Source organism: Trichosurus vulpecula, chromosome 6 (genome assembly GCF_011100635.1).
Source record: "Trichosurus vulpecula isolate mTriVul1 chromosome 6, mTriVul1.pri, whole genome shotgun sequence".
Taxonomy (NCBI): Eukaryota; Metazoa; Chordata; class Mammalia; order Diprotodontia; family Phalangeridae; genus Trichosurus; species Trichosurus vulpecula.
This window is the reverse complement of record NC_050578.1, coordinates 97,026,562-97,049,668: the sequence shown is the minus strand read 5'-3', so window position 1 is coordinate 97,049,668 and position 23,107 is coordinate 97,026,562. Positions and strand designations below refer to the sequence as shown.

The following is a 23,107-nucleotide window of genomic DNA, read 5'->3' as shown; positions in this document are numbered from 1 at the left end:
TTGTTTGAAGAACAACAAGGAAGTCCCTGTTATTTGTTCATTGAGTACATGGTAAGGTGACTGCTGGCTTCCTTCAATTCTTAGCTCAACCTCCAACTTCTACAGGAAGCCTTTCCTGATCCCCCTAAATCTAGTGCCCTTTCTCTATTGATCATTTCCAATTTTACCTCTATATATCTTGTTTGTACAGAATTGTTTGCGTGTTTTCTCCCCCAGTAGAATGAATTCTTTGAGAGCAGGAATTCTTTGTATCTCCTGTGCTTAACACAGTGCCTGAGACTCAGTAGGCACTTAATAAATGTTTGTTGGCACATCAGAATATAACTAGGTTTGTGGGATTACTGAGTAGTTATTGCTACACTTACCTCAGGTCTGCACTGTCCCCTCAAAGTCCTTGTCATTTGGATGGCCAGGCCAGGACCTGAACTCCTCTTTTTGTATAAGTGGTTATGTCCCCTGATGCAAAAACTCTCTCAGCTGCCAGCAAGATTTAAACAAGGAACCCAAAATGGACCTCCTGACCTCTGAATTCATAAGGTCATATCCAAGCCTAGAAATATTGGTTTTGAGGTCATTATTCAACAAGCTAAACACAATGAAGAAACATAAAACAGAAGAAAAGCCAAGGCTTCTGAAATCACTCAGAGGCACCATGTAATTTGGCTGCCATGTGCTCATGGCGTTTTGGTGACTGAAGTCATAAAAAGGTTGAGGCATCCAGCCTGCACACCAATTCAGGGAGAGCCATAATTACATTAGCCCATGGAAGATTTAAGGAAGAGAGTCATTCGTTTTATAAAAAACACTGAAACATTTTCTAATCCTGCTCAGTGACCAAGGCAGGGATTGGCTTCATCACTCTCAAATTGTCCAAGTGTTGAGTTGTTAGTCAAAAGCAATCAATAAATTCACCCCCAAAGTACTCAAGTACTGAGGTAGCCAACATGGTCACACACACACACACACACACACACACACACACACACACACACACACACACATACTCTAGCAACCCTATGAAGGACAGTTGGCAGGAGAGATTGGATTGGATGCAGGGAGACCAGTTATGAAGTTATTCCATGAGTGTAAACCTTTATCATAGATCATAATAATGATAGCTGACATTTATATTATACCTACTACGTGCCCGGAACTGTGCTAAGTGCTTTATAATTATTATCTCATTTAATCCTCGTAACAACCCTGGGAGGTGCTACTATTAATAATTCTCATTCTAGAGGGAGGCAGAGGAAATTTGGAACTCAAAAACTTGTGGAACTGAGTGTTATTAACTAAAAATAAAAAATAAATTTTGAAAATTTTTAGATAATAAATTTTTTTAAAAAAATTCTCATTTTACATGTGAGGAAACTGAGGTAAACTGAGTTTAAGCAACTTGCCCAGAGTCTCACAGTAAGTGTCTGAGGCTAGATTTGAACTTAGGTCTTCTTGACTGTTGATCCACTGCACCACTGTGATATTACTGGAGGTAAGCAGCTGTGAATAATACTGGACATGCTGGCAATATTTCCTCTCAACCCCCCACCCCCAAATATTCTGGTGGGTTAAATGAACTATGGGCAGTCATGTGACCTGACAGTATCAGCAGCTGAGTCAGCTCTTTCCTTTTCTTTAAAGCTCTCAATATAGTTAGTATGCTAGATTAGCTTTGAGATGCCTTTTAGCCTAAAATCTATGATAATATCATCTTTGGTCCTGTTGTTCCTACACAGTGCACCTTCTGGACATAAAAGCCTACTCAAGTACCTTGTTTTTCCAGTTTTCAGGAATGATTTTGCTATTATAGCTGTCAAAGCCCCCTTAGGGGCTCTTAAGAGTGGACTCCATGTTAGCAGAGACATATTTGTCTATATCTAAATTTCCTTCTTTCTTTGCATTTGTTGTTCAATGACACCCAGCTCTTCATGACCTCATTTGGGGTTTTCTTCGCAAAGACGCTGGGGTGCTTTGCCATTTCTTTCTCCAGCTCATTTTATAGATGATGAAACTGAAGCAAACAGGGTTAAGTGACTTGTCCAGGGTCACAGAGCTAGTAAGTGTCTGAGGCCAGATTCAAACTCATGCCAATAAATCATTTGTGTGGTTTCAGTTCTCACCTTGACAAAGACTCCAAAATTAATTTTATCAAACTGAAATACTATCACAAGGAATTCATAATTGTATTTCCAACTGCCTTTTCAATAACCACTGAGGCAGCCCAAAAGCACCTCAAATAAAAACATCTGGACATTTCAACTCACCATCTTCCTCCACAAATTTGAACATCTACCTAATGTACCTATTTTTATCATGAATCTGTACTTTAGGTTTTGATATTTAAAACAGATATATTGAGATATTTAACAACCTACTCATATGACTGTTAATTTGTTTAAAAGATAATTATTAGAAAGTAATTCTGGGAATATAAATTTCCACAGAATATCAGGAACTACTATTTGTGCATATCCTATTCTAATTAACATCACATTGATTTGTGGGTGTGTCTTATTCATCCTATTAGAACACTTAAAAGCAGCTCTAATTCTTCAATCTTGAGGATGTAACACAGAGCCTTCCATGAATAGCATTTAAGGTGGTTGTTGCATGAAGTTATTGACCCCAAAACTCCATGTGAATATGTGCCTGGCATATAGCTATTGAGCAGAGATCTTGTCACCACTGTGAGATACCCACAAATTCACACCTTGTAGGTGTGAATCCAGAGAGATAACTAAGGACTTAGAATTTCATAGAAGGGTCAGGGTCAGGGCCAAAGTCTGACTCTTGGGAAGTGTAAACCCTGGAAGAAAGCTCTTTGCAGTAAACATCTTACTTGGGAATATTGCTTTTCCTTTTTTCATTTTTAATGGAGATAAGTAAATGATGAGAGTCACCAATTCCTGTCCAGAAAGGCCATGACCTTGTTTCAAGGTGAGGGGTATATTAGGACACCAGCTCAAATAGAAAAAGGGGGAAAGGATAGAAAAAAGAGATTCAAGCTTCCCCAAAGACAGGGCAAAGATTTGTATTTGGATTATAGCAAAGATAAAGTTTGTTTCTGACTCCATACTTTGGTTAAAAAAATGCATTTGTTTTTCATCTCTAACTAGCAGCTCCAACATTTAACTTAAAACTGGCCTTCAGTGAGATATGGAATCTACTTTAGTGAATCTTGGGCCTCCATTCACTTATTGTAAAATTAAGGATTTGGATATGATCATCTTTCAACCTTATTCTCAAACTGACTTCTGTGAGCCCACAATCCAGGGAATTTTGTACATGAAAGGCACGGACATATTAGGAGTTCAGAAAGTGAAGTTTTCAACTGCTTTCATAAATTTGGCTTAAATCTTATGTGGTATTTGGTGCCAAACATTCATTAAATGTTTGTCACCTATTACTTTTGTTTACCTCTTAATATTCGGAAATAATGATTGTTGTGATTAGGAGAATTTGAGCTTTTTGAAATAAAATTTGCCTGGGCAGGTGTCTCCTTTTTATTTCTGATTAATGTCTTCCAAGAGAGTGTAGGTAGAATGCTAATCAGGTGCCAGATTGGGTGTAGGAGGAGGGGGGTGGGAAAGTGGAGTCATACCACAGAAGACAGGCTAATATGAGGTGAAAGACTAAGATGAAGGGTTTCTCATTTCAAGATCCTTGCCATTTCTGACTTAGGATGACTTCCTGAGCCTCCTATCAGAGTTCTGGTGAAGTATCCTCGCTTCAAATGAAAATTTCTCAAATTCTGAAACAATTTAAATGTTTCTATATATTGATTGTTTATCTGATTCCTTCATTTGCTCAATGGCCACAAGACTTCCAGGCTTAGTGAAAGTAAGGAAGAACATCAAATCCCCCAGATAATTTTTACTTGAATATTTAATATTTTGATGAAGATGTCCAGTGCTTCTTCAAGGTCACCTGTACTTCTGTCAATGAATTTAGGATAAGGTTTTTTGTTTTATTTTGTTTTTCAGTATAGCTCTTGATTGAAAAAGTGAATTTTAACAATGACACCTACATTTTTCTGACCCTTACTCCAGTTTTTATAACAGCCTTTCTAGGGTAAGTGTGCTTTTTTTCTTCTTCTTAGCCATGATTAGCTTGATAAATGACAAGGCACGAATTCAGATAGGACAGGGGGACAAGAATTCAAAGGCACAACACACAATCTTTTTGAATGGTCAACTAGAGGGAAAATGGTAACAAGATAAAAGCAAATCCAGAAATGTGGTGAAACTTTGGGATAATGAGCAGGGATTGACTGGATATCATGGTGAGGATGAAAAATTGGTTTAAGAAGAGTGACACAAGGGAGCTAAATGGATTTAAGAATATGGAAAAAGGGGAATTTCTAATTTTAAAATCAAAGAAATGTGTTAGTGATGGTGAGATATATGACATGACACCAATGTGATCACATGCTGAAGTATTGTGGGTATATGTTGAGGAGCTGTAGGTGATGGACAATTTTGGGAGGCTAGGGTCTCTAAGGAGATATCAACATAAAATATATTAAAATCCTGAAGTAGGAGGACAGGTGAGCCAGTTACTTGAAAATGGAATGGAAGCCACCTGTAGGTCAGTTTATTTCATCAAAAAGGATGAGTGACACATGAAGCCAGCCTGTAAAATAGTTTCCAGAGTGATTGAGGAGAGGGGAAGAAGAAGAATGTGGTGAAAGGGAGCAAGAGGCAAACAGATTTCTTATCCTGGCCCAATTTGGGGCCATAGGGAGAAAATCCCACTAACATTTAATAGAGCAGTTAGGGATAGAGAATTGTCTGAATTTTGTCAGGTTTTCAAAAAATGCCATAGGGAAGACAGAGATGAAGAAGTCTATGATGAACAGGATTTTGGGCATTGATTTCTGAAACATATGCTTAAGATCTCTGATAGAAGTAAGTCTACTCTGACACACTATCTCTATTGTCTCTGACTTCCCAAGACCTGAGATTTCCAATGACTGTGAATTTCCTCTTGGGAAGTCCTTAAAACAGGGCCTGGATTCTTGGGGTTCAGGATTTGCTCCAGAATACTAGCTATGGCAGGTAAATTATTTTCTCCAGTCCTTTTCTCAGCGCCAGTCTGTAGCTTTTGAAACATTTGACAGTGTTGACTACTTCTCCAACCTGGTTTTCATAATGGTCTGCTAATTCATTACCTCTCTTGGTTGCTTCTTTTCAGATCATTTTTACCATCATGATCCATGCCTCAAATGGGGACATGCTCTGAGGTTCTGTGTTAGTACCAAATTTCAAACTATTACAAAGCAGTAATGAACAAAAAAAACTGGTTAAAAAATAGATCAAACAGTGGAACAGACTAATGCCACCACATACAGAAGCTAGCAAACATAGTAATACAGTGTTTGATAAATCCCTAAACCCCAGAACCTGGAATAAAAATTCATTATTTAACAAATATTATTTGGAAAACTGGATACCAGGCTGGCAGAAAATAGGTTTATGCTGGAATCTCACAACATTTACCAAGATAAGTTCCAAATGGATTTGAGACTTAGATCTAAACAGTCACATCATAAAATAGATTTGAGATACAAGGGAATGAACTCTCCATTCTAGGCACAGGATAAGAGTTCGTGACCAAACAAGGGATAAAGAGGATCACAAAAGGGGTAATGGACAATTTACATAAAATTTAAAATTCTTCTCATAGACAAAACCAATACAGGTAAAATTTGAAGAGAAAAATCTTTGTGGCAAGTTTCTCTGAAAATGACTTACTATCTAAAATATATAAGCTTAAATATATATGTATATATATGTATATGTATATACGTATATATATATGTATATATATGTGTGTGTGTATATATACACACATATATATATATATATATATATATAAGCTCCTCTGTATTCAAAGAGTACAGTCTTTCCACTCTACTGAATCAGGGTGTATGTCTATAGAATACTACACATAATGTCACATTGTCTTTCTAAATGGTTAACTTTTCTCATTTTAAAAAAACCTTTTAAAATCTGTTTTTGAAGGGAGATTCTCTGGGAGGGAGAAGAAGGAGGAATATATTGGGGAATGTAGGTGATGGACAATTTTAAAAATCAATAGAAATTGTTAAAAGGGAAAAGAAAAGGGAAACAACTGAGTGGATGATTCTGGGAGTAAAACCACAATACTGTTTCTTTCTCTCCTGGTCTAGGGACATGGAGCCTCTAGATCTGGTTGCACAAATGAAGTATACCCTCACCTGTGCCATTTGTTTGGACTATTTCACTGAGCCAGTGCTTGTCCCTTGTGGGCACACCTTTTGTAAAGCATGTCTGCTCCGGTGTTGGGAGGAAGCTCCCACACAAGCTATTTGCCCGGAATGTAAGACAGTCAATGAATCCAGAAGCTTTGTTGCAAGTCTGGAAGTGGAAAAACTAACCCCCACTGTCAGACAGATCAGACCTTATTTACTGCAACTTCTGTCAGACCCAAGCTTCTGTGAAGAACACCAGAAGGCCCAGAAGCTGTTCTGTGAGGATGACCAGAAACTTCTTTGTAACGCCTGTTTATTCTCCAAGGAACACACATCTCACAAGGTCTTCCCTTTAGAAGAGGCTGCTGAGATCTACAGGGTAAGATTTTTCTACTCATCCTGAATCCCCAGGAAAATGTTAGCCCCTTCACTTCATTCTGTCCTTAGCCATTGATGGTCCCTCCCCTGTTTTAACTAATTAGGAACCTGTGGGCCTCTGACTCATAGTTGGAAAGCCAACTTCCCAACCTTAGTAAACTTCTTATCTGAAATCAGATGTGAATCTAAAATGGGTTTCTTTGGGGTTCACTGTCCACATCTCCCTTGCAGAAGAAGCTCCAGGAGACATTGGAGAATTTAAAAGAAAAAACAAAGGAGGCTGACATTGCAATCAACAATGAGAAAAAGAATATGGAACAGTGTGAGGTCTGTGTCTTTCTATCTGTCTTGGCCTGTGATCTCTCTGTCTTGTTCTGTGAACGGGTACCAGGGTCCGAGGAATAGGAATAAGAGGAAAAATAAATGTTCAAAAAGCATAACTGTGTCAGAGAAGGATGTGTGGATTTTCTTAACTCAATAGAATTCCTAATAGGTAGACAGGAAAAATACATATGATAGTATTCAAATCGTTAACTTATCCCAATTTCTTTCCTGGCAGGTAAAGATGCAGACTTTTAAACAGGTAATTGTGTCTGAATATGCAAAAATGTACCAGTTCTTGATGGAGGCTGAAAAGCAAAATCTGGAATGCCTGGAAAATCATATGAGAGAGAATGTGAGTGAGGCCCAAGCATCCCGGCATAACCAGCACCTACACAAAGTAATTGGAGAACTAGAGGATGTCTTAGAAAGGCCAGCCTCAGAGATGCTCCTGGTAAGCATTTGAAAACAACAAAACAAAAACCCCCCAAAACATGGTTGTATTTTGGAAAGCTATGAGCACAAGGGGTATGTAGTGCCATCCCTGGGACATTGAAAGGAATGCTCACTTTTAATAAGTTTGATCAGGTGTTTTTAATTCACCCCAAGCATTTTATTCTCCACTCCACCCCACTCCTTTTCTTTCCTCATGATTTGGGCTCAGTGGTAATTTACTTTTGACAGATAACATCTGGAGGACTCTGTGTAGGTTTTGATGCCACAGTGCAGAAAGAACATAGTTGTTCTGATTTGTGTCCAGAAAAGGGCAAGCAGTATACTGTGGCTGGGTCAGATGAAGGCTGTGAGAATGTTTAGTAGTGGAAAAGAGAAGGTTAGAGGAGAAATACTTCTCTTGTCTTCAATCAACCAAGTGGAGTTGTCATGAAGATGTTATACATGTTTTGCTTGGCCACAATGGACAGAAGCACAACAAATGGAAGTACTAGGAAGGAACCTGTGACTTGAAGAAAACTCCTTAGCCATTAGAACTGTGCAAAAATGTAATGAGCTGCCTCATGAGATGGTGAGCTGCCTCATCTGCCACAACAAGGCTGTGAAGGCTAGATGAACACTCTTCTGAGATGTTCCACTATCCCAAAAGTCACCTCACTCACAGTGAGCACCTGAAAAGACCTTGGCCTAAAAGGGCCAGGATCTCGCAATGCATCCTGGGCCATCTCCAGTCATCCTGGTGAATATCAGGCCACTGGACCCAGATAACTCTGGAGGAGAAAGTGAGGCCTTGCATAGCCCTCCCTTACTTAAATCAAAGTCAAGTGCAAGTCATGTCATCATTTCCCTGATGTCATGGTCCTCTTCGAAAATGAAGGAGAAACACAGCTATCTCAAAAGATTCATGCTTCCCACATGCACGTGAGAAGGAAGAATCTGAGAACTCTTCCAACTCTATTCCTATTTTTCTAAGAAACAGAAATTTTACAAATGCAGCTGTCTGGTAGTGAAGAGAGAAGTATGTTCTTCTCCCTCTGGTGAAGAGAGAAGTAGGTTCTTCTCCCTCCCTCCCTTTTGAAGGATAATGATTGGACAACTGGGGACCTGATCTTTCATCTCATTCATAAATGTTTATTCAGAGCCAATGAAGCAATTCCTCTCTTCAAAAAGGCATATAATTGTTGGAAAGCTTTTCCCCTGTTATTTAGCTTATATTTGTCTCTTTACATCTCTCACTAGTACTTCAGGTTCAGCCTTCTGGGGAAAAAAACAGAACAAATACAAGTCTCCTTCCATTGACAGGTCTTCAAACATTTGCACACATCCATCCTCTGTGTCTTCTCTTCCCATGGCTGAATGTCCCCAGTTCTTTCTAACCTGACCAAAAATAGAGACTCTTCACCATCTCGATTGAATTCCTCTGGATTTTTTCAGCTTAACTATGTCCTTTTTAAACGTATTGCCCCAAACTGAACATACCACCCCAAGTGCTGTTTGAAGAGGGTATAGAAGGGGCTACAGCTTTCCTCATTCCTAAAAATTGAGCCTTTCTGTGATTTTATTCTTTTAAGCATGAATTATCTTTTATTTCTATTTCATGATTTTCTAAATTGATATCTTTTGGTTTTATATATCTTTCATTTCCAATACATCTTGCCCCCTTCAGGGGAATATCTTTTTTTTGGTTAGGTTATACATGTGTAGTCATGCATTCAACCAGTTCTGTGCCTATCTGCTTATATTATTATGTAGTCCACATAAGCATTATCTAATGCTGCTGAAAACTCAAGGAAAATATGGACTTAGAAGAAACTAAGATCTTAGAATGTAAAAGGCATTGCTTGATTGAAGAGAATAGTTTCACAAGAGTGATGAAGTCAGAAGCTAGATTACAAAGTCTTAAGAAGAAAGAGGAAAGGAAGCATAGATGATGAGGGTACACAGGTAGATGTAGGGATTTGCTTATGGAAAAATCGAAAGTTCTAGAATGATAGCTTTTTTCTTTTGGGGTGGGGTTACTTTTTGTTTCAAATTTTTATTTTATTTTTAATTTATGGAATAAAACAAGCCTTTCCATAACATAGTATACGTGTATATATAAATACATGTATTGTATGGTGTGTATATATACAGACATACACATATATATGTGTGTGTGTATGTATATATATATGTATATATATATACACACATATGTTTATAAAACAATTACACATGAGATGGTCGGTTCAAGTGAAAGTGTTCCAGAAATGAGGAGACCTTGGACATTTTGATAGGTAGAAGGGAAGGCTTAGGAGAGATTAAGAATTAGGGAGAGAAGATCATTAAAAAAATCAAATTCCCAGAGGAGATGGGAAGGATTTGAATTGAGGGCACAAAGAGAAGACTTGAGTCCCACTGAAGCTCTCATTCAGTCTTCTGGGCCTTGTTGAATTAAAAACTTGGTAAGTTGTATTCAACTCTGTGTAACTATCCTCAAATGAGGCCAGATGCATTCTTCCAATCCCTTAACACCCATTGGTGCCTCTGATCTCACCAGGACTTGCCCTCTCATTCTGAGAAAGAAGCAAGTCACTTTTGTCAGGTAGGTTTTCTTTTCAAGGAAGAGGAGGAGAATAAGATTATTATCACAATGGATCTTTTATTCTCTCTCTCTCAGGAGAGGACCAGTTAGATTAAATCCACCCAAAGAGGTATCAGAATATGGTTCTAAACCCTTTTTCTTCATCTTAAGTTCTATAACCTTTGTATTGTGTGTGAGTAGTAGCTTCCAGGGGAATGGAGACTTTGAAGAGAGGCTTCTGTGATCTCTAAAAATCACAACATCTTAGGAATTGTCAAAAGCTCAAGAGACTAAATCGATTTCTTTTTCTTCCCACAGGATGCAAGAAGCATGTTGGAAAGGTAAGCTCACATTAGACACTCATTCAGAAATACAGCATTTGTGAGGATGTAGTCTAGGAGTATAACTTATCTCTGAAATATATCTGTGATTAGGTTAATGCTCAATATTTAAGTCATAAGACCTGGAAACAGCAGGAAGGGTAACTAGCTGTCTTTTTTGTAGGAGTGAGGCCCTGCTACTTCAGCGTCCACAGGCTGCTTCCCAAAAGTGGCCTCTGTGCCGAGTCCTGGGGATGAGGGAAGTGCTGATGACCTTCCACAGTAAGACTCCCTTGCTTTCTCAGCCGTTCCCCAACAATGGGGTTTGGTATTTGTCGTCTGCTTGTCCCCTTGATAAAAGTACTTCTACCAATATTGTCATACAGATGGAATTTCTTTTTCCTTGTCAATGTCCTCCTTGGGTAGAAACCCAAAAGAAGCATTTAGGGGTCAAGTAATATAATTAGTTTTTCAAATGTTTTTGCCTAACTTCAAATTGTTTTTTTTTTAAGTTTAGTCCAAATCATAGCACCACCAATAGTGAATTTAGTGTGTGCTCCAGCATCCCTGCCAATGTTGAATTTTCACCATTATGTACCATGTCTGTAAATATGATGGGTGTGAAGTACGGCTATAGTAAAGCAATCATGGCTTTGGCTATATGATGACATGGGGGGGGGCGTTAAATCCCTATAGTTGTCTTGAGATTCCTATGTTTGTGCCCCCTCAAACTGATCAAAAGGGTTATTGTGGTGCCCCTAACAGAGGAAAATGTGTCAGACCTGTGGGTCAGTGAATGTTATGATGGAGGAAGCTGCAAGAGTGTCAACTTTTCTAGTGACTCAATTACATCCATGGTTGAATTCTATCTCCCCAATGTCTCTCTTCCTTTCTTGTTTCAGAAGAAAGGCATAACTATTTAATCTTCTGATAATATCCCTCACTGCAACATAATTATTTCATCTTGATTGGATAGTATCGCATATTTTAAAAATATCTTCTCTGATGGATTGCAAGCTCCATGAGGACTGGGACCTTTGAAGAGCAGAATCTATTAAATGTGTTTCGGCATATTTTGAAGTCAAGTTTCAGAGAAAACTATTTCTACCAAGCCTCAATGCATATCTGAGATCAGATATTTATACCTGTACTTTTTAAATGGCATTAGCAACTCACTCCTTCAGAAAATACTACAAGGAAGCACATGTTGCTTGCAGAGAAAAGGCACCTAATAGATGGTTGTTGAATTATGAATGAATTAATGCACAGTTGAGCAAACGTGTTAATGACAGTATCTAAATAATGACTGATATTATACCCAATTGGGACTAAGCATTATGATAAGGTCCCTCTAGTTTTAAGCATTTCTATTCTCTGATGTTGATCAAATCATGATCATGATAGTATGTGTAGGTAGACGGTACTTTTTAAATGGACAATGGATTATGAAAGAAAGAATGAATGCATGCATGCGTTAAGTGCATGAAAGAAGGAATTGCTCAGGGAAGGGGGTGATTTCCAAATAATGGTATACCCAGTGGGGACAAAAATAAATGATAGGGAATTACGTGATTTCCTGAATATTATTTCCACTCTCTGATGTTGACCTCTGAAGTTTAGAATGTTCAGATCTAAAATGCTTCCTCTCCTTTCAGGAAATATAACTCTGGACCCTGAAACAGCCAATCCCCATCTCCTCTTGTCTGAGGATCTCAAAAGTGTGACATTTGGAAGTATCTGCCAAGATGTTCCTGACAACCCCAAGAGATTTGACTGTGCTCCTATTGTTTTGGGTGCTCAGAAATTCACCCAGGGAAGACATTACTGGGAAGTGGAGATGGGAGATAAGACTGAGTGGTCAGTGGGAATCTGCAGAGAATCCATTGCTAGGAAGGGCAAGTCATTGCCTGCAGATGTGTTTTCTCTTACAGGCTTCAAAATGGGAGGTGATTTCATTCTCTGGGTTCATGACATGATGGAAGCATTTTTAATACCTGAACCTTTGCATAATCTAGGCATTTTCCTTGACTATGAATGTGGACATATAGCATTTTACAATGTCACCAGCAAGTCCCTTATCTATAGTGTTTTAAATATTGACTTCCAAGGTCCTCTCCGGCCTTTCTTTTCTCCTTGCATGCCAAACAAAGACAGCATCATTAGACCCCTCACCATCTGTACTATGACTGATCATTCTTGAGGAAGCTGGTGCCCCTTAGTCTTCCCTTTGGAATGAGGTCTTAAAGTACTAGATGTTTAAGATGAAAATCATTACTAAATTCTAGGGTCAATGGTAAGAGTTGATTTGATTTCTATTAATTGGATCCAATAAATAAGCTAAATAGAATAGTTTAATTAGGTCATCAAAAATAAAAATAATTAGAATCCTATTTCATTTCTACACTGAAACTCGACATTTCATTGCTACATCAACTACATTGCAGGCAACTCCAATCACCAAATGAAACCATCCACTAAATAATCAGCTTTTATTTCACCATCTGTCAAGTAATGGACCCGGCATATAAATGTAATAGATTATATTCACAACTACACCTATAAAAATGTAGTATTTGACTAGAACAAATGAGTATGATTGTAGCATTGCAACTTAAAATCTAAAATCTTGGATGAAGAATATAGTGATGTCCCAGAGGAAAACCATGGATCCAGAATTAGTTTTTCTGCAAGCAATGACACTATTCATACAAATGCAATTTGAATAAGGCTTCTTGCATCATCAGGTCCTGGATTCTTCATTTTGTGGAAAACATCCTCTTCTAGGAAATTGTAGCTATGTTATATATGATATGGCAATATATGATATGACTCAATTATTTTTATTTGTTAATATATCTATTGTTTCATTTAATAAAAGGGTATTTTATTAATTTTGTGTTAGTTTTTTTCCATACAAGTTGCACTCTATACTCTGCTAAAAATAGCATCTGAAAGCCTCAAGTCTCTATCTTTTGCTATTTCCCTTCCTTCTTACCTTGTGGTTTGATTCAATTGTGCCATTGTATTGTTCTGGATGCCCATTCTCTTAAAATAGGGCAGTCCTAGTTCATTGCAGAAGTTGAGGAAGAGAAGGGATCAAAGTGTTTCCTGAAATACTGCAAAGACCAAGTCCAGCCTAAATGAAGTCTTTTCTGCTCCTCAATGTGGAAATTCAGAAGTATGGACGTAAGAGAAATAATTACCACATAGCACAGGAAAAGCATTCCTAATTTGGATATATCTCATTAGAAAAATTTGGGAGGCTTGAGAGTAAAAGTTTCTATGTGTATGAAAGACAGACCTAAGGATCAAGGACAGGCAGAACTGCTGGTGAGGTGAGGGATGATATTAGATCACCTAAACTCACTTGCCTACAATGGTATATTTTGTTCTGATTCTCCCTCCTTATACACAGGAGGTTTGAGACCATTCAGGCATGCACCTGCTCTGTGTGTCTCTGGTTGGTGGGCCCTAGCCCCATTTTCTTGCTTTGGTCAAGAATTCTGAACCTTTGCTACTTGTTGTCTAGGGCATTGCCTTAATCAACATTAGCATGAAAACCCAGGCTGAGCATGGAAAATCACAAATGGTGCTTCTTTTTACATATTTATTCAATAGCCTACTTTTTTCCAACATTGCTACTTTATTAGTGCTGTCTCCAAATCATGTCCCAAACAGTTTTCAAGACTGGTTTCCTTTTACTTCATTGAATTTCTGCTTTGCAAATCACACTTTTCTGTCAGATTTTCTGAATGAAACTTTAATTTTCCCCAAAGATGAAATTTCAAGGTTTTCAATTAATTTCTCATTGTGCCAAATAAAATGCTTCCAACTTGGTTTCATACTTAAGAACTTGAAAATAAATGGATTATTTTACCTTTTCTGGTGATTCTGCTTCAAATTAAGGAATTAAATTCTACTATTATTTACAGAAGACCACATAGAAAGGTCTAATCACTCTCATAAAATGAAATTTTGCATTTTTCCAAAATACATTTTTCTTTTAAACAAATCTCTCTTTTTTACATCCCTCCTGCCTCTCAGTTTTTAGCATTACCAGAGATAAAACTTTTAACCTTGTATTAATTCTGTTTAGGGATGAGCATTCTGTAGTCTGTGAAATGACTTTCCTGCTCTAAACCAAAACAATAATGTCTTTCTCTTTGCACTGAAAGGGAAAAGTGATAGAGTACTCTGGGACTTTTTGTCCACAAAGCTACAAAGTTTCTACTTTTGATAATTCTTTTTTTTTGGGGGGGGGGGCGCACAGGGCAATTGGGGTTAAGTGACTTGCCCAAGGTCACACAGCCAAGTACATGTTTCAAGTGTCTGAGGTTGGATATGAACTCAGGTCTTCCTGACTCCAGGAGGTGCTCTGCTCACTGCACCACCTAGCTGCCCCAACTTTTGATAATTCTAAGGAGTTTCACACCTACAAACCCTCCTAGCATTTCAGTATATAGAAGCCATTGAAACACACTCCCATCATAATTTTGAAATGCACATTAAACAGATTACACTTAAGTCACAAATGTAGTCTCTCTTCTCAACATCATAGATATCTACAAATGAAGCAAGGACTTTTTCTCAGTCTTTCTCTTGATGAGTTCTGAATTTAGCCGGAATTAGGAACAAGGAGATAAAAAGATATACTTTGAAAACTTTGAAACTTTTAGAAGTGTTCTCTTTTCCCCATTATTCCATTGGCTGATCAGACCACAAAGGTCAGCTAGATTTACCAGGACACAGAATACAGACAATGCTAACAGCATGTACTGTACCTCAGTGGTATCAAACTCAAATAGAAATGGATGCCACTAATCCATACATTAGAATTCCTGCTGAGGCATATGGGCTTAGTTTTTAAAATGTAATCTCTGTTTTATTGTATTTTTATTTATTTTGTTAAATATTTCCCAATTATATTTTAATCTGGTTTGGGTTATACCTGGGACCCAGCAGTTACTCCTAGCTTCATTTCAAATTCTTCTATATAACATGACTAATGTGAAAATATGTTTAATAGGAATGTATATGTAGAGCCCATATTGGATGGCATACCATCTTGGGGAGGGAGGGGAGGGAGAAGGAAGGAGGGAAGGAGAGAAAATTTAAAACTTGTGGAAGTGAATATTGAAAACTAGAAAGAAAGAAATTAATTTTTAAAAAATCTTAAGTCCTCTGGTGCTGATCTAATATCCTTATCTTGCTCACCCATGGTTCTTAGAAGTCTCCTCAAGTCAGTAATAATGTGACACTGAAGAAGTTTGTGATTTCCCACTTTTATCTATAAGGTGCCAGAGGAAATGAGTTTAGTGGGACACTTCTCTTTAAAAAACCTTTTCAATATTTGACAGTTAACTTGAACCCAGTATGGGAGTTCCTTTCCTTTATGGTCATTCCCTTAACAAAATCTTAACTATATTGCTATATGTAATGTATGATGTATAACTATGGCTGATTCACCCTTAATTTGATGTCACATATACTAAGGAGTGCTTCAGAAATGCTAAATAGATTTACACTTCCCAATGCATGGAATCCAACTTAATTAATTCAACCATGCAAACAATACAAAAATCCCTACCCTTAGCTATCTGATCCACTCCCAGGGGTCAAAGTTTCACTTCAGCACAGATTCCAAGTTTCATATCTTCATTTGCAACTGTCAACTGAACTCTTGCCTCATATTTTCAACTGCCTTTCCCAAAGGCATCTCAGAAACAACAGGATCACATCACATATATCTTCTTCCCATGTAAACTTGTCCATCTACCTACTTTTTCTAGTTCTATTACAGATCTCTGTTTCAGGTCTCCATTTTTAAAATGGGGGTTATGAAATTTGTACAAACAACATCCAAGGATAAGAACAGGCATTTGAAAAGTGTTAGTGGAGGTGATATCAATGAGGTGTGAAGCTTTAGTTGTTCCAGCCCAGGAACTGGATGAAGCTCTGTAACCAGATTCCAAAGTGGAGCCCAGGTGATCAAGGTGTGAACCAGGCAAGTTAGCACCTACTAGATATGAGTCCACAGGGTTGGATGGGATGGGGGAGGAGGCAAAGGGCTTATATAAAAGACAGTCCTGTGTGTTCCAGAATCAGAAGCCGAGTCCAGGGAGCTTTAGATCTGGAACTACAGAGTCTGAAAGGAAACTCCTAAATCAGAGGAAGCAAAGGCAAGTTCCACCTAAGGAATATGTGTGCGTGTGCACGTGTACACACATATATATTTGCATTTTCTTTTTTAATAGATACAATGGCATCTGCTCATCAAGGACAAGGACATTAGAATACTACAAGTTTATGATTCACAGCCTTTGATCTTAAATGATCATTAAATGTTTATTCAGTACAGAGCAGGGATTTTTTTTTTTGCTCCCAAGATATAAAAATATTTAGGAAATATTCAGTTTTTTGAAAATATTCAAGAACCTGTGGGCTTATGTTTTTGTTTGTTTTTTTAATCTCGATAATTGTTTATATTGTCAAAAAAGAATATTTCAGTGAAGATTAGAGTAGTCTTGGATGACTCAGGTTAGTGGGTGGATAATTTGGGGAAAGCTGATTCTAGAGAAGAAAGAGAAGGCTGAAAGAGTATAGAAACAGATACATCTCTGTTAGCAGGGAGGGTGACAAGGTTCAAATTGGGTTTTGAGGTAAAGTAGGGTTTGGGGAAGATTTTCTGGCAGAAATGTAAACCTAAGAAAGCAAATTCACGGCTCTAAAGATTCCACTGTTTCAGAGACTGAATTTAATTGAGCAAAGAATCTAGTTCTCTTCAAGGGGAAGTTATTACAGACTTCTGGTATTGGAGAAATAACTGAGAATATATAGAGGAAAGAGGACTTTTGAGATAATTTTTTTTAATGTGGAGTATAGTCAAGATTTAAACTGCAACTTGATGTTGGGCAACCATTTTTCTCATTATGGCCTTATGTCAAGGCAGCTCTGTCTATAAAAATGATTGGTGTGTTAATACATTATCTTCCCACAGCCTTGGCTACCACTACCAAACTCTAAGATTGGATTCACAAAGGCACTCTAAACCCAGAGAGACAATCTTTGTGTTAGTGGCACAAGAACTGTCTGGTACAGAGATCCAGAGAGAACCGGTCCGGGTTGTACTTCAGAGTGTCCCACACACGTGTATTGAAGATCCAGAGGTGAGAAATGGAGGCAATAGTTTAAAACAGAGATATTATGTTTTTCTCCATAGGGCAGATAATTTCTCCATAATAATTGTTGGCCAAAGGAGGGAATGTGAAAGTAAGCATTCCTCACACTTTGATTAATATTTCTAATGATAGTTTAGATTGTGAAACTGGAAGTATACAAAGCACTGAGGAAAGTGAATCAGCTCAAAGAGGAGGGTGCTGAGGACCTTTCCCTCCATTGCTTCGGTAGACTTATTTGTTCTTTGTCTTTCTCCCCAGGGACATGGCCCGGGCTCATTTTGCTGAAAACTTGAAGGAAGAGCTGACCTGCCCTGTGTGCATGGACTACTTCAGACATCCAGTGACCTTGGGCTGTGGCCACAGCTTTTGCCACTCGTGCCTCCTCAGCAGCTCAGGAGAAGTTTATAGGCCCTGGCCTTGTCCTCTTTGCAAAAGAGCCTTCCATCTGAGAGACTTGGAGTCCAACCATCGCCTAGGGAAGCTGGCCAGCATAGGCAAGAAACTGGAACCCTATCTGCCACAATTAGAAGAGGAAAAGATCACATGTAAGAGACACCAGGAGGAGAAAAAGTTGTTTTGTGAAAAGGACCAATCCTTCCTGTGTGTAGATTGTTTTCAACCCCAGGAACACATCAGGTGTACAGTGCACACTGTAAAAAAGGCTGCAGAGGATTCTAGGGTATGTTTTTTGTTTAAAGGCTATCTAGGTTGCATTCCTTCTCTCCCAATTGGTGAATCTTCTGAGCCAATCACTTGTATCAGAAGAAGCTGCTTTGAAGGCCACGGAGCCCCACGGTTGACTTCTTTATCTTTTAGTTCCCAGACTATAAATAGCAAGATGCACTCTTGCTATTACAAATATTATATAATATAATAATTATAAATATCATTGGCCTCCCTGCTCTGATCTAGTGGGATTTTGCTGATCTAGCTCAGGGAAGAGCATCATGAGTGAAATAATGGCTGGTATTTCCTTAGGACAAACTCCAAAAGATTTTGGATCTTCTCTGGAAAGAAGTGGAGAGAGTTCAGAACATGCTGACAGAAGAGAGAGAGAAGAAGAAGACTTGGAAGGTGAGCATCTTGCTCTTTGAGAGGGGAGTCAGAATATTCATGACATTCTGAGGCTGTAAGGTCTTTAGCAGAGTCCCAAAGGGGATCATGAGGTTGCTATCAGGCAGTAGATACTGGCGCCAGTGATAATCCCCCTTGAAGACTTCAGCTTTTTAAGTGTAAAAATTTGTTCAGAAGGATTAGACCTTGTTATTTCATTGACATTTGAACTTTTGGATTAGAACCCTTCCTATAGCAATATAGGCCAACAAATTCTCTGAAACTTTAGAGAGTAACCTAGAGCCAGAAGTGGTTAAAGGATGTGAACAGGGTCACCAGGCCAATATATACTAGAGGCAGGTCTTGAAACTGTCTACTTGGCTCTGAGACCACTACGTCAAATTATCTCTCACATTAGAGAATATTTATACATAAGAAAAAATTTCCTAAGGAGAAGAAGGAAAGGGCTTTGGGACATGGATTCATAGACCTTTGTACCTTATTGGAGTAATTTACTTCCTTGCAGGAAAATGTTCATACTTGGAGGCAGAGTATGACAGCTGAATACACAAGATTCCATGAACTGCTGAAGAAAGAAAAAAAGCTTCATTTTCACGTAATGGCCCAGCAGGAAAGTTGCAACCTGAAGAGTATAAGAGAAAGTGAGACCAGACTCTCCCAGCACCTTCACAGCTTGAGAGACATGATCATGGATATGGAACAACATAACTGGAAGACCAATAGCCAGCTTCTGCAGGTGAAACCTGGAAATGGCTCTAACAGTCTAACATTTTACTTATCCAGCTCCCTAAGACCTCCAAAGCCTGGCAAAGAATGAATGAACAACAGATTAAATGAATGATAGGCTTACAAAATCCAGTGGCTTCTTAATTTAAAACACAAGAGTTCTAATAAGCCTGATGCCCTGATTTTTCCAGAGTACAGTGAGGATAAGAAAATTATGAGACTTCTCCTGAGGTAGATTTGAATATATAGGTGTAGGAGAAGTCAGCTGTTAGAGAAAAACCATCACCAAGAGAAAAAAGAGTAAATTTCCTACATTAAAAGTCTTATAGACCATGGGCAATTAGCATAGTCACAAATATCCTGATTCAGACTCTGATAGAGCTGGACATTACCTTTCATCTATTCAAACAGCAATGTGTGTTCCTAATGATGCTGGGAAAATATTAAAATATGTTCATGTACTCTGGTTGAGTCGGCAGGGAAGTAAGTTCAATATTTTAGTATGGAAAATGGAAATGTGTTAGAAATCTAACTAAAATATACAACCATAAGACTGTTGAGCTTTCCACTTTTGGAAAATTCTCTTGATGAATATCTCAAGCCTCAATGAGCCTGGCTCCATGAGGTATTTGAAAAATGAGGGTCCGTTGTCCTAAATATTTGTGACTGTGAGCCAGAGGAAGAATCATGTCACAGAAGTGCCAGTTTATAAGGTATAGCATAGCCCAGTACTACTCACCGTCTCTCTCTCTCTCTCTCTCTCTCTCTCTCTCTTTCTTTCCAGGTGGTAGGAGGTACACTGACCAGGTAAGATTCAATTTTGAGTCCTGTTAAGAGCAGCAGAACAATATGGTTTGCTGGTGGGAATATACAGAGGAAACATGGAATGAAGTAGCAATTAGGAGGGTCTGTCCAGTGGGAAGAAAGGGCAGTGAGGCCAGAAACCTATGCCTATCACTGCAGATAAATGAGTCTGTCCTCTTTGCAGGTGCGAATCACTATTGGGTCATCGTCCAGAAACTGCCACCACTTCCGGGATCATATTTCAAAATACTATGATGTGGGAAATGCTGAAATACTTCAAAGGTAAGAATCAACACTGGAGTCATTAAACCTACATTTCAAAATACTCAGTGACTTCCTTAATGTCTTGGCTAATGATGGTTGGGTGGGTGGGCATCCAGGAAACTGTGGCACTTTCTTAACCCTAGGGCTACCTAGAGGCAGTAAAGGAAGAGCAAAGATTATTTCTTGGTAGCAATGCAGGGATTTTTTTCCCTGCAAAATATGCTCTTCTAGACCTGGAAGTATTTCTATGGGAGCAATGTCAGCTTGCAGGTGATACAATGAGTGAAGACTCCTGCCTTCATTTGACAGTAATACATATATTACATTTGTCATGCAGGCTGTAAAGTTATTTAAAATGGCTTGGTCCTCCCACTGAAATAACGCTTCTTTGGGGAACTTTTCTGCTCTGATTTCATGGATATCAAAAAATCCAATTAGTGGAGACCTTATGTTGAGCCTGTTTGTCTGCTCGGGCCCTGAGAAGCTAAACCATTCACCTATTTGTTCTTTCTTTTCAGTGGATGTGACCCTGGATCCCAAAAATCCCGCTCCACATCTCATCCTGTCTGATGACCTGAGGACTGTCGTACATAGGGGCAGCCAGCAGAATATTCATTTCTCCATCAACCAATATGAATATAATTTCATTTTGGGGGCTCAATTATTCACATCTGGTATTCATTACTGGGAGGTTGAAGTAGGAGATGGTAGGCAATGGGCAGTTGGAGTGTGCAAGAAGTCATTGAGGAGCTATGAAGACGACTTTCTCCCTTTTGAGGAAATATTCCTTCTTTCATGTGTTAGGAAAGGAGATAAGTATACTATCACGACTACTCCCCCCTACTTTGAACATCAAGTCCATTTCCCTATCCGCAGGGTTGGGATTTTGCTAGACTGTGATGAAGGGACCATCTCATTTTATGATGCCTCAGAAAGATGCTTTATATATCATTTCCCTCATTTCCCTTTCTCTGGGCCACTTCAACCCCTCTTTTCTCCTAGTCCTCCAATGGGCAAAGAGAATGGGATCCCGATGACTATTAGGACTTGAGATATTTCTAATTTTCAGGCATTGTAAGATTCGTGTCTGAAGAAGACACAATTCCAAAACTAACATATGTCTGGCCAGCTCTCAATATTGTTCACAATGCATTGTCTCAAAGAATTTATGTTGAGTGATGGGTAGGGAAACATTCAATTTCTGTTATTTGGCATCAATACCGATTTTATAATGGAACCTTGTCAGAAAGACAAATAAACACTCAGTAAGCCCTCAATTGGGCATGTTCCTATTCTGGTATTATAACAGGTTTACACATGTAGGCCTGTTGTTTACTAGGTGCTTTGGCTTAAGAAATCCACATATCCCTTCGAAGGACACAGTTTGTTGTCATTTTTTATTTTTTTTAATATTCTAGAAATGGGAGATAGTTTTCCCTCTTACTCAATAGGATATAATAAACTGTAAAGGAGATATATCAAAAGTGTTTTGTATAGGTAGAATTCCATTTAACTATATGTCAAATAATTGTTATTTGAACAGAAATTCTTCTCCAAAAATGAGCCGGTTACCTTCAATAAAGATGTATTTCTGTCACTTTGAATGTCATTAAATGCTGAAAGTTTAAAATAAATTATTTTTATTGTAATTTGTCTGTACAGAGTTACGTAATGATCATGGGAAACATGCAGTTGGGGGAGGTAGAGAATGAATGCTCAAAATTGAACTGGAGAAATAAATAAAACCATTTTAAGAAATCAGTGGGTCAAAGAACAAATCATTGGGGCCATATATGTCTTACAGAGAGTGATAGTGAAACAAAGTAGGACGACTCTTGGGAGGAAGCTAAATCATTCCCAAGATGAAAATATATTCCTTAGAATACACATTAATGCATTTCAAAGAGAGGAAAATAACAAATTTAGTATGAAATAGAAATTTTCTTGGCTGTATACAAACTAATAATCCTAAAAGAAATGCAGAAGAAGGCATTTTGAAAATCACATACTAATGTTCTTAAAGCCTGTTAATATAAAGACACTAAACTGTTTTTTTTAAATTGGCATATATAGGAATTTGTGAGCAAGAAGACAAACCTTCTGTTCTCCCTATGAGATGTATTTATTTCTGCTTAGAAGTTATCAGAGTGGAAATACCTAAAGCCTAATAACCATCCGTCTTACATAAAGCATCATGTGCCTTCCCCTGTTCAAATAGTAGAGATTTTTCTCAGTGATGACGAAAGGATTTTCCCTAGAAAGCATGAGCTACACTTCTGTGTAACTCTTTTGTATGCTCCTGAGCTTCCTTCTAGTCCCTGCAACACCCTCTCCTTCTAGGGCCCTTGCTGCTCCTCACAAACCTTTATGTGTATCGTTCAGGGGATGGAGAGATTAGAACCAGTTGAAAGGTCTGACAAGTCTCCATGAAGTTGACAATCTAACCCTTACAGCATGGAAAGGAATTTGGCGTAGTAATATAGTATTGGATCTCCCCAACCTTGACAAAATCAAAAGTACAAACAAACCAAGGATAAAGGAAGGTTAGGGAATAGTATGCTGAATGCAGGGCTGTAACTAGTTGGGTTTGGGTTTAGCAAATGTAGAGAATACATATGAGACAAGGAATGGAAGCAGGCTAGGTTGTGAATGACTAGATAGGAGGGCTGCCTTAAGTGTCTTTGCTTTTCCAACAGCCCTCCTTAGTCAGGTTTGCTCTAGAACACAGGGTTAGACATTACAATGCCCTTTCACTGCCTGTGATCTACACCAATTCCAGACTTCCTTTTCCATTGAG

The 23,107-nt window shown here is 38.4% G+C and overlaps 1 protein-coding gene across 1 annotated transcript; it reads left to right on the top strand.

Moving 5' to 3' along the window:
• The first annotated feature begins 17,704 nt into the window (after window positions 1–17,704).
• On the top strand, window positions 17,705–21,361 carry LOC118854697 (probable E3 ubiquitin-protein ligase TRIML1). The gene is made up of 5 exons (XM_036764990.1): window positions 17,705–18,121; window positions 18,421–18,516; window positions 19,022–19,252; window positions 20,231–20,328; window positions 20,749–21,361. The coding sequence occupies exons 1-5, from the start codon at window positions 17,705–17,707 to the stop codon at window positions 21,359–21,361; spliced, it is 1,455 nt and encodes a 484-aa protein (XP_036620885.1).
• The last annotated feature ends 1,746 nt before the right edge of the window (window positions 21,362–23,107 follow it).

Bases quoted from the DNA above. Each gene is read 5' to 3' on its own strand.
- LOC118854697 (XM_036764990.1), top strand. From the start codon at position 17,705: ATGGCCCGGGCTCATTTTGCTGAAAACTTGAAGGAAGAGCTGACCTGC. The intron at 18,122-18,420 runs GTATGTTTTTTG...GTATTTCCTTAG, and splicing joins AGGCTGCAGAGGATTCTAGG to GACAAACTCCAAAAGATTTT. The intron at 18,517-19,021 runs GTGAGCATCTTG...ACTTCCTTGCAG, and splicing joins AGAAGAAGAAGACTTGGAAG to GAAAATGTTCATACTTGGAG.